This window comes from Gossypium arboreum, chromosome 11, assembly GCF_025698485.1.
Source record: "Gossypium arboreum isolate Shixiya-1 chromosome 11, ASM2569848v2, whole genome shotgun sequence".
NCBI classification, from domain to species: domain Eukaryota; kingdom Viridiplantae; phylum Streptophyta; class Magnoliopsida; order Malvales; family Malvaceae; genus Gossypium; species Gossypium arboreum.
The window spans coordinates 87929674-87942280 of NC_069080.1; the positions used below are offsets into that span (position 1 = coordinate 87929674).

The window sequence follows — 12607 nt, forward strand, 5'->3', positions numbered from 1 at the left end:
TGTGACCTGACCATGTGACCCAAGTCAGAGAGTTACATGGCCCGATACACAGGTGTGTCCCTGGTTGTGTGAACAACACAACCTGACCACACGGGTGTGTGTCCCTTGCACCTAGGAAAAATTTTGAGATTTCGCGAAAAATTCTTTGTGAACTTGGTTTAGTCCCGACTTGTTTCAAATGCATGTTCTGGACCTCGAAGGTTCATATAAAGGACTTTATGATTAATTTCTGATATCAATATTGTATGATGTGGAATATTTGCTCTTTGATCTGTAAATTATGGTAATACTCCGTAACTCTATTCCGGTCACGGATTCGGGTTAGGGGTGTTACAACATTTTTACTCTTAATGTTTTAACTTATTTACAATTTAGTTCTTAATTTTGTAAATGGAAATTTATGCAATTTCATCCACATTTCATGCTAGTCGAATTACCTAGGAACTTATACAACCTCATACAACTCAACATTTCACAAATTTATCATGATATTTTACTACTTTTACAACTAACTCCCTAAATGATAATTTCATCAAAAATCACTTTACAAAAGTTGTTTCTTTAACAAAAAAGACTCATAATCTTTCATCAAACTTCAAAAATTATGTAAGAACATTCATGACAAAACCCTAAACCCTTAACAATTTTACAAATTAGTCCCTAGGCTAGCTAGATTAAGCTAAAACAACTTCAAAAACATAAAAATCATTAAAAGCGAGACAAAAACCACTTACATGCAAGCAAGGAGAAGTAGTTGAATGTTTAAAGCCCTAAAATGTTGTTCTTGTTTCTTCAATTCGGTGGAAGAAGAAGATGAATGAAAAATGGGATTTATTTTGTTAAATTTTAGCCTTAATTACCTACTTACCAAAATAACCTTTAAAATTATTCATAATTTCAATAAAACCAAACTCATAAATGTCCACTACCACAAAAATGGTCTAATTACCACCTAAGTACTCTTACGTTAAATTTCTATAGCCATTTGATACCTTTAGCTACTAGAACTCTATTTTTGCACCTTTTATGGTTTAGTCCTTTTTACAAAATTAAACATGCAAACGAAAAAAATTCTTAACAAAATTTTTATACAGCAATACTAATATACCATAAATATTAAAATAATAATAAAATAAATACTTTCACGTCGGATTTGTGGTCTTAAAATCACTGTTCTGATTTCACTAAAAACGGGTTGTTACACATCAAGTCACCAAATAATCTCCTTCCAACCATCCTTAAACCAATACTATTAGCTCCACACTCTTTTTATTTTATTGAATTCCTAAATTTTATACAAATGAGGTTAAATCGTGCCTTGCAAAAGAATTCATGCCTTTGTCCAAGTTGAAGAATCACAAAACAAATTTTATGTTCCCAAAAACCTAAGAAAACAAATAAATGAAAATAACATAGCTAATAAATGAAAATAAGATAGCTTAGTTCTAGAACCGGATAACTTGAATTGACGAGTATATAGTATATAATGTATTCGTCCATGGTTATGTACGTTTTATTGGCTTAAAAAGTATCCTATAGGTATTTATATATTATAGGACAAAGTGTATTTTTAATCAAATTATATAACAAATATATTTATTAAAAATTATATTATAATTAATTAATTCTTTAATTACAATAATAAAATTATTTGTTTATTATGCATGTGTTTGAGTTTGAATTTTATTATGATCAAATTTTTATTGATTTATTATATAAAAATAAAAATAATAATCTCATAAAAATATAACTTAATTTGCATTGGAGAGGATATTTTAATACTTCCATAACTAAGAAGGTGCTCAATTAAACAATGACACCAACTTAGTAAAAGACTAAATATAAGTATATATAGATGACACCAAATGCATTTTAATCATTGTACTTTCAAAAAAAGCATAAATATCCCTATACATTATAAAAAAATGAGTAAAAGATATTTTTATAATAGTTAAACATTTAAATGGGACCTTCAAAGATCCCACACGCCATGAAGTCGACACTGAGCGCAGTAATACTTGAAAGAACTGGTGTGATTTTTATACATTCACAGCCTGAGATCCGCCATGTTGCCAGCTGGACGACTCGGAAGTTACTCCCCTCCGAAGTCCGTATCCCAGATCAAAGACTATTGCGCTAAGCCAATGTCGACAAAAACTCTCCTAAATTATGGGGAACTTGTCCCACCATGAGGGGCGTCTCATTTTTCTTTTCTTGGTTAAGATTAACATTGTTATCAATGCAGGTGGATATGAGTTCGAAAACGTTAAAATATATTTATTCTCCTATTTTAGTGTTGGGGATGGGTTATTAATAGTTTGAATCGGTATATAAAAATTAATTAATTTCATAAATCGGAGATGATTAGATAATGTAACATTAATTTAAATATGATTAAATATATTCACCTCCAGCTCATTGTAGTTTAACAATCTCAAATTATTGTATTTAATAGATAAATAAATTACGGATCAATTGGGTTAAATGCAATTAATTGAGTTTTTAAGTTCCAAATTCAATGATAATTATACAACATTATTTAAAAATATCATGTCATTTAATTAAATTCATCCATTAAGTTAATCTGTTTTAAACTATCACAAAATTGTTTATTTTATTCGTTAGAGATAGTTTTGTTCATTTCAATATAAAGTGACCAAGATGTTTCTCTACAATAATATAGGGGCTGTACAATAATTTTAACATAATATCTGTCCCCGTTGCCTTTGAAAATGACAACCAAAACAGCAACAGCAAATCTCAGTAGTTGATTTCATTCACATCACCTAATTTGGAATATTTAACTATTAAAAAATAATCTCATACACTCTATGGAACCAAAGGATTAATATATTTTTTTACTGGAATTCATAAAACTTTGAATTTGACAAGAGAAATAATGTCTTTTGTTGCTCAGAGCCCCTTATCTCTGTAGGAATTTTAACTTTTGTTGCTTTGGTGCTTAGGACATTATTCAAATTCTCAGGGAAGGCAATGCTGATGCAGACAAATTAGCCAGGACAGGGACTAATCGGGCTCACAGTCTCCTATCCATTTTCTGATTGAGCTGTATCTGGGTTCGCTGTACTTGGGGTTTTGGTTCGGATCTCTTTTGGCATTGTTTTGGAGTGTTAGAACGTTTTGCCTGGTATTTTTCCCTCGTCAAAACTATCAAATTTATGGGTTTAATAAATTGTGCTACTTTTCCAAATATATATTTATCTCAAAAGGATATCTTGTTTGTAGAAACTGTAGCGAAATCATCAGCAGAGAGAATCAGGGTTTAATTGTGATTAGATCTTCAAGTTTAACATGATAATATTTTATGTCGACAAAGAAGATATAATTATTGTATGCTTTGATATGGGAACTGTAGAGCTAATTGTATAGTACTAAAACTATTATTTTTAAGAAAATAATACAAAAACCAAAAGGAAAAGGAAAGGAGAATATACAAATGAAAGATGAAGAAAAAGAGGAATAGAAAGCAACATGTTGTTATGGCCCAATGGCATGTCTAGCATGCCCCGTGATGTGGAATTCATATTGCTCCACTCTCTTGCTTCTACTATTCCTTTCACCTCCCCTTTCCCCCAGCCCCCTTATAATTTCTTCTTGCCTTATTTAGCAAAAGATAATTAATCAATCTGCCTCGATCTCAACAATATGTCGAGTGAAAGAGGGAAGGATATAGCGGAAGGACCATCAAGGGTTAATCCCGGTGATCAACAGCTGCCCCCAACACCGAGCCGCTATGAGTCACAGAAGAGAAGGGACTGGAATACTTTCGGGCAGTACCTGAAGAACCAGAGGCCCCCAGTTCCTCTTTCTCAGTGCAACTGTAACCATGTGCTGGACTTCCTTCGATATCTGGATCAGTTCGGAAAGACCAAGGTTCACCTGCAGGGATGCATGTTCTATGGACAGCCTGAACCGCCTGCTCCTTGCACATGTCCCCTTAGGCAAGCCTGGGGCAGCCTCGATGCTCTAATTGGGAGACTTCGAGCTGCTTATGAAGAGAATGGAGGGTCACCTGAGACCAACCCTTTTGCCAGCGGTGCTATTCGGGTTTATCTCAGAGAGGTCAGGGAGTGTCAAGCCAAGGCAAGGGGGATCCCTTATAAGAAGAAAAAGAAGAAGCCGCATCAAGGCAAGGGAGGTGATGAATCCAGCTCCACCATTCACTTCTCTTAATCTTTGGACGATATATGGTAATTATTTTTATCATCCATCCGCTTCTCAATTTTTTCTAAATTTCAATAGCTACTTTCACTTTCAAAATGTTAGATCTAGGAAGCAGTGCTAGTATCTTCATTTCATGAGACCACTAACTCTATGTAGTTTCTCAACTAAAAGACTGCTTTGTGGAAGGCTACTGACATACAAACAACAGATCAAATCTAATCGTTTACCTAATTGGAGGAATACTAATACAGATTACTCAGTTCCCAATATTGTAGACAGGCAATTTCCTTGGCTCTCAATGAAAACTTATAACTTTCAAGAACCCTAATTTGCATATATAGTGACATGGTATGGAAAAACATTGGAGTGATGGACCCATCTGGATGTTTCCAGAGTAGCTTTTACTAGCTAGCTAGGTATCTTCTACTCTTATGGGACATTCAAATCGATGGTATAATTTATTTCGTGTAACCAAAATTCTGGCTCCCCCCCCCCGCTCTCTCTCTCTCTCTCTCTTTCTCAGACAGACAGACAACAGATAAAAATTATGCAAAATCCTTTTTATTTTATAAACAAAAGTTTGCAAAATCTGATTGTGAAAATAGTTGCTGAAGGTAATGTTAGTTGCTTCATGAGAACTTTTCCTTGACGTGGCGGTTTTAAAATTCCGCAGATTGTATGCCGCCATGAATGGTCAAGTAAGATATATGTCATACACTTTTCCACATTTGCAAATATAAAATATGCAAATGATTGAAAGCAAAGGACTATTGAATGTTTAAGGTTTCTCAATAAATCACCTTAGTTAATACTTTAGTGTATATCCATGTTTTTTGTTTGCCTTTTGCTCAATTAAATTAACATAATTGCGAATCTTTAATGCCAGACTCTTTCAATTAACAATTGTTTCTTTAACCTTAACGATAACAACAATTTTACGAATACCCCACAGATTCTTATTTTTATATTTTTCTTTCCTCTAGTGCAGAAGATCTTTGCAAGGCTAGTTTTGAGATTTTGCATTTCTGCATTAATCAATTAATTTTCTTGTTGCCCTTTGTACCTTCCATAGATTGCATGTTGCCCAACATCAGATTTTGTGGGACACTAAGTTATATTCCATTTGCAATATATACTTTGGTTTTCTGATTAAAGATTTCGCTGGAGGTAAAGCTTTTGTTGGGTACGTTCACCAAATGACTTAACTTTAGACATCAAAAGAATACATTTTTTTAAGAAACAAAATCACTCGAATTTTTATGTTGGTGTTTTACTTTAAAAGTTTACCACCTCACGTGTTCTTGTCGCTCTTCTTCATCATCAAATACATAACTCTTTTTGGCAGCACCAAAGAATTTATTTTATTCTGCTATATATCATTTGAACTTATAGATAGCAAATTGTGTTTCTTTAGAACAATGATTCTTAGGAAACATATCACATATCATGTCCATTTCCTTTTGATTTTGCTAGATAATCTCTTATACTTGTAATGTCGTTTGCATCCCGATCTTTGCACGTAAATGCAAGGAGAAAGATCTTTACATGGTCAATTTGTTTTTCCATATATAGTATATGTTTCTGGCTCTTGATGTATGCCATTAATTTCTTGGAATATACAGTTTGATTAGGGATAAAACAACTTAATATGTAATGTTATGTTTAAAGTTTGATTTTGTGTAATTTTTATATAAAATTTTAATTTAATTCAATTTTCAGATACTACTAATACGATCACAGATATAACAACATCTAACATTAACATATTGCATATAAAAATAATTATGTTTATATGATGTAAAAATAAATGAATGTATTTATTTTTCAAAATTTTATAATTGAACCAAAATAAAAATTTTATGCATACATTTAAACCACAAAATCAAAGTTTATATATAAGATTGTATATTCAGATAGAGTTTTGAGAATTATCCGGTTAGATTATTATAAAATTTAAGCATTCCTTTATCAGCTTAGGAAAAATGTAGTGCAGCCTTTACGATCCACTTTCAGTTTTACATGATCAGCTGAGACAAAACATATGCATTCTTTGAGGCTTTTCCTGTGCGTCTCATTTTGAAACGTATGTAATTAACCTTTTTTCTTTAAAACAATATTGGTCAGTTAGTTAAACCTAGATAGCAATTTTACAATTTACAATCTTTGAAATTTTTTTGTTGGATGGATGCAGTATCTTAGCTTGTTAATTTCTTTCTTTAATTTTTATGTTGGTGCAGATAGAAAGATTTAGAATTTTGAGATTATTAGGTTTGTGCTTTTCTTTAGTTTATTTTGTTCTGTAATCTATAAATTATTAGTGAATTAGGTAAAGCCAAATCAAATTTTCAATTTTTTTCTAACATTACATGCATATATATAGTGATATCTACTTAATTTATGCAGGGATTACATGAGAAAAAGAATCAAACGGAAGGGAATATAATATGATAAAATCCATCGAAGATTCAGCTCAGTTTGGGGGTTTCGGCCTTCTTTAATAGTATTTTTCCTTTTTGGTATTTGGCAATAGCTATAATGATGGGATCAGTTGGTTGTACATAACTCTCTTGATCAGTTTCTACTTTGTTTCCGTTTTCTCTTTTCATGAATGTCCATTTTATGTCTAAGCTTCCTACGCAAAACATTCATATCGTATTGATAATAATTGATCATTTTAGTCGTAAATATTGATCAGTCTTTAAGTTTCCTCTCCCACTAAACTCTACTCCATTCTTCAAACCTATTAATTCAAAAATGCTAGCAATCATACGGATGCCAACGAGCTGGCCTTATCTTTGATTTGATTGGTTAGATCTCGCTTGCTGAATGCAATTATATTTTGGCACAAAAGGAAGCAGTATCTTAAAAATAAGTTAAAACAATGTAGATATTAAAATTTAAATATCAATTGAAAAACAAATTTGTTGAATCTCAGTTTTTAAATTAATAAAACTAAGCTAAACCTGGATTCTTCTAAATGCGATTTTATGTAACTGTTGCAGTTATTTCAGACATCGCATTTGAGAGGCAAAATGATGCCAAAACACAGCTTCATTCGGTGAAAATTCTCTTCACTTTGAGATACTTCGTAATTCCCATAGAAAGAGAAACGAAAAAGTTAAAAAGTTACTTATTACCAAAAGATGAAAGGCCCTGCTTATAATATTCTGAATTATTATCCTGTCGTTTTCCTGATCTTTATTCGGAATGCAACATTGATTTATCCTAGGGTTACTTCATCATATCTCGCTCATATCCTATCTTATCTCATCCTTAGGTGTCGTATAAATTTGATTTTATTAAACATTTATAACTTTATATGTCCATAACATTTTTGGTTGAATGAAAAACTGAAAAAGAGAGTACTCCAAAAATGAAAAGAAAATAAATCTTAAATGTATTTGATAAAAAAAATAGAATAGATACTATTTTCCATCTTTTGCTAAGAAGAAACTACTTTTCATCTTATAGTCTCTTTGAATGTCAATGGACCATCGGTGCGTTTAAATCCAAAGTTAAAATCGCTCTCTCACTGAAACACACCTGCAGTGAAATCTGTTTGGAACACCTCACCCTGGAATATTGGTTTTCAACAGATGGGAGAAGCGTCCAATTAGGGTCTGGACCTTCGGTGGAAATTAATACTATTCTTAACTTTTAATTATATCTATTAATTCATTTATTTTTGGTATAATATTAAATTTAACCTTTAATATTTATAATTTTTGTTGTCAGGAAACTTAATTTGGCCTTCAACTTTTTAAAACAAAGTCAAATTTGACCATTAACTTTTTTTAAAAATAGTCTAATTGAGTTTTTAATAGAAATACCGAATAACATGTTAAGTTTTAAATATGATAGCCCGCATGACAATTCATGTATATTTCATGCTTTCTTTTGAATATTTATCAATTTTATATATTTTTTGAATTTTTATTTTTGAATATTTTTTATAATTTTAAATTAAACTTTTTTGGACCTAATTGGTACTTGAACTTTAATTTTGTCATCTAAGTTGGTACCTCAACACCAACACCTTTAGTTTGTATTGACATGACACTGATAACCAATTTGGTGTTTACTCATGACAGCCTCTCATATACCACATGACGAGCATAAATTAAAAAAATAGAAAATCTTTAAAATAAATTAATTAATAAAAAATATAGTTTTTTTCTAGGTTCAACTTTTATGTGACAAATTAAATATATATTTTTTATTAATTTCTATATTTTTAAAGTTTTTTATTTTTTTTAAATTTATATCTATCACATGTCATTTTGAGAGGTTGCAATGTGTTACCAATAGATTAACTATCAATGCTACGTCAATAAAAACTAATGGTGTTAGTGCAAAGATTCTAGTCTAATTCAAGTTCAAGTACCAATTAGGTCCATAAAAAAATTCATATACCAACTAAGTACTTTTGGATAAGTTTAGGAGACAAACTAAATTTTCATTTTCGTCTCATAACTATACTACTGCGTTTTAATCCAAACACATATACAACATTATTTTAATCTCACGGTCATCGCTATTTTTAATCTCACTAGAGCTACACTCATCGTCTATCCAAATGAACTATTAACTTATAAAAGTAAATCATTCTAAGATGAGAGAAAATATATGAGATATATGTTATTTTAAAATTATGTATTTTTTAAAAAATTAATTTTTTCCCTATTTTTAATTCTACCATCCAATAAATAAGAACAAAACTATTTTTTTTCTGTTTTTTCATATTTATAATTCTTACCAAGCATACGTATTAGAGGTGAATATATTTTCTAATCTTTCAATTATTCTATCTTTCTAATTTTCTTTCGTCTCTGTCAAGTAAAGCTTTGATTTAAAAGCCTTAAATTAATGCACTTTATTTGGTAATTAAATGAGTGTTTATTCTTTTATTTTCATTTATGGAAGCACTTGATATTTAATTAAAGTAAAATATGGTTGGAGAAAACCCAAATATTCAAAATTCAAAGAATGTTTGTTGAATAAGGTTAATTGTATTATATATCTCTAAATTATATGGTTGATTTAAATTGGTTTTAAATTTTAAAATATTATAATTATATTTTTAAGTTATATGGTTGATTTAAATTGATTTTAAACTTTAAAATATTATAATTATATTTTTAAGTTATATGGTTGATTTAAATTGATTTTAAACTTTAAAATATTATAATTATATTTTTAAGTTATTGATGTTATATTAATAAAGTCATTTATTTATTAAAATTATTATTTTAACCGTTAAATAAAATATCAAATTTTATATGATATATTAAAAAAAGTTTAAAACAACGCCACAAAATTTTCTTGTTTGTGAAATTTCAATAAAATATTGCAAGATTGTTGAGAATTTATTATTCCATAGTGAATTTAGTATCGGAAATTCTAGATCAGAAGTTAAGACTTTATTGTTGGGCTTTCGATAATTAATGGTATTGATTGGTCTTGAATTAAATTGTAAAGAGAGGGCAAATTGAGTTAATTGAAGCTTAAGAACTTATTTGTAAAATGGGGAAAGTTAAAAGTATTTATGAGATCATTTTACCAAAGTTCAAAGTTTAATTTTTCTTTTTTAAGATTTAAGCGTGGAAAAAAACCTGATCGTCACCATCTCCGCACGCCGTTCGAAATCCAGGGAAGTTTCTTTTTTTCTTTCTATTTCAATTTTTTTATCGATTCTTTTTCATTTCGAACCAAATTGAAAGTGGGGAACACATTTTCTTCGCTTTTAGAGTGATTTTAATTTAAACCAATTTGATTTTGAATTGTGGAAATCAAAACTCAAATTTATAATATTTTTAAAATTTAAAAAAAGGAAAAATCTGAATCTAGAGGTAAGTTTTTTTTTTTAATCGTGTTTCTAGATTAGTATCGAAGTTTTTATATGGTCGAAATTAGTTTCGCTTTGTTCAAAATAAATTTTGGATTAGTTATTGGTAGTTTTCGGTATCGGATAGTGAACTTTGTTTAGTATTTGTATTCATGAAATTATAGGTTTATTCTATTAATTGTTGGATTTTAATTCTTAAAGAGAACGAAGTAGCTGAAACGTCCAAGGCGAAGGAAAAAGTCAAAGTTGTCAAAGATTGAACATTCTAAGTAATACTTGCTTGGAAATTCGATTTGTGATTACTTGTATTCGGAATTGACATCGCGTAATAGTTCATTAAAATGTTTTTAATAATGGCTATTTGTATAAATTGCTACTTTAATAAATTGTTAAAAATATTCAGTAAAATTAATTAGAATTTTATCAGATATAATTGACATGTGATAGATTATATGAATCCCATCACTATTTATTGTATGGATAATCTTGAGCGTCTGAGAATATTGTCATTGTTATGTTTTTTACATTGGTATTTGGTTGGTCATTAATTAAGTAGTATTTATCGTATAATAGAATATTATCATTATTGGCACTTGTGCAGCTATTTGTTGATTATCATTAGGAGTTCGGTTCGACATTCATATGTCTAAATATTTTCCTTCTCATGTTACTTGAGTAAATTGATTAAATGAATTTTATTTATGATTAAATGTCGTTGTTGGCTATTGAATGCTTTTAGAATGCTTACTTTCAAAGTCAATTTCTTTTATAATGTGCAAAATTTAGAAATTAAATATTTACACTTCGTGAATTTTAAAATGTAATGTATCATCATTGAGTGATTTTTTTTAGCGCGTCGTTTTTTTTTTGTTTCTGTAGCACATATTCAAGGTAGTAACAAGGAGGTCTGATACTGTAGTAAATTTAAGCTTTCGCACATGCAAAATTTCTGTCATAAAGATCTTTCTAATACATCTGAACTTTCGATTTTGATTCCACATGTAATTGAGACCTTCGTTGTTATATTTGTTATATTTGTTATGGGGGATATTAATTTGTTTTACCATATTGGCTTCTAAATTTCGTGTGTTTATTGATTTGAATTATTTAATTGAATTATTGGTATATTGATTTGAATCATAGTATCCAATCATTGGTTAGTTGACTATTAGAATGATATTGATACTATTTATGGCATAAATTGAAAATTGGTTTTGTATAACGAAGTCTTGAGTTTGAGCGAATTATAGTTTTATGTAGGTTTCGTGCTAGAAAACTAGTGGTTACCTTTAGATAATTGTTGAATTCTTGTGTAAAAAAAACATGATTGAAAAAAAGTAATTAAATTTATTTTAATTAATTAAAAATAATATTTTGAAAATATAAAATTTATTATTGAGTAAAATATATTACATGAATTAGTTTAAAATTAGATAAATTTGAAGATGGATGACTGGTACAATGAGTTTTGAACTCAATGTGCACCGTCCATCATGGATACTCTTAGTGAGAGTTAGTGTTTTCTATTAAAATATTATTATATTGTTTCTTCTTATTTAAGTAAAACTTTTGTGGTTCTTCTCTAATATATAAGGGCTATGAGTTAAGTAAAAAATAACTCTAAGTATAGTTACTCTGTTGAAACATAGTGAGATTTATTTTTCTAAAATAAATTATATTTTCAAGAGAACTCAATTTTGGTTTCTTATTAATGGAGAGAATTAACTTTCCCCGCAATAAAATTACTTTTTTTTTTTTATGTGTGTTCCCTTTAGGATTTAGAGCTCACTCTCTAAGCACAATGAGGTTCAAGAATAACAAAAAAATTTGTGTTGGTTGAAAGCTAGAAATCTACCAGTCCCACCAAGCGAAAAACAAGCATACTAAATTTGTTACGTTTATTGTTATAAATAACACAAAGGGCTCAAGTTTTAAAAGATTTTAAAAAATCGGATGTGCAAACAAAAACGTTTTCTAAATTGAGTTTTTCAACATTTGATACCAAAACTAGGTTGTGCTATATTTATAGTGTAACTTGATTACCGAATTATCTACACTCTATTTGATTGATTAAGTTTATAAGTGGCATTCTTAACCTATGTATGTTTTCAAATTATGTATGTGAATGGAAGTTTTCGGATATTATATAATATTTTTTATTTTGTAATTTTGCCAAAAATTATGGTTCCTAGAATTAGACCTATTGTATTTAGGTTTAATTATTTTTGGGTTTGTACTTAGTGTAACACCCTATACTCAGCTTGGTCGCCAAGCCTGAATATCAAGATGCCACACCACCGTCTCATGTCATACTCATAGTAAATTTTCACATCATTAAGAAATCATCCTCTTTATTTGTCAAACATATATCTTTCATCATTAGAACATACCAAACATGCTGTAACACCCCTAACCCGTATCCGTCGTCGGATTAGGGTCACGAGGCATTACTGAACAAAAGCATAATTCTGAACATTCACATATTGTAACACCCCGTACCCGAGTCCGTTACCGCAGTCGAACACAAGGTGCACACAACTCGACTTAATCATTTTCACAGTCCATTTAAAATTTTCC

At 29.6% G+C, this 12607-nt stretch overlaps 1 protein-coding gene across 1 annotated transcript; it reads left to right on the forward strand.

The window, feature by feature from the left end:
- The first annotated feature begins 3131 nt into the window (after positions 1-3131).
- LOC108465347 (protein LIGHT-DEPENDENT SHORT HYPOCOTYLS 10-like) lies at positions 3132-6870 on the forward strand. Its single transcript, XM_017765677.2, has 3 exons — positions 3132-3148; positions 3629-4211; positions 6589-6870. Exon 2 carries the CDS (start codon positions 3667-3669, stop codon positions 4192-4194), a length of 528 nt encoding a protein of 175 aa, XP_017621166.1. The 5' UTR covers positions 3132-3148; positions 3629-3666; the 3' UTR covers positions 4195-4211; positions 6589-6870.
- Positions 6871-12607: the final 5737 nt, after the last annotated feature.

Coding starts and splice junctions, on each gene's coding strand:
- LOC108465347 (XM_017765677.2), top strand. CDS start 3,667: ATGTCGAGTGAAAGAGGGAAGGATATAGCGGAAGGACCATCAAGGGTT.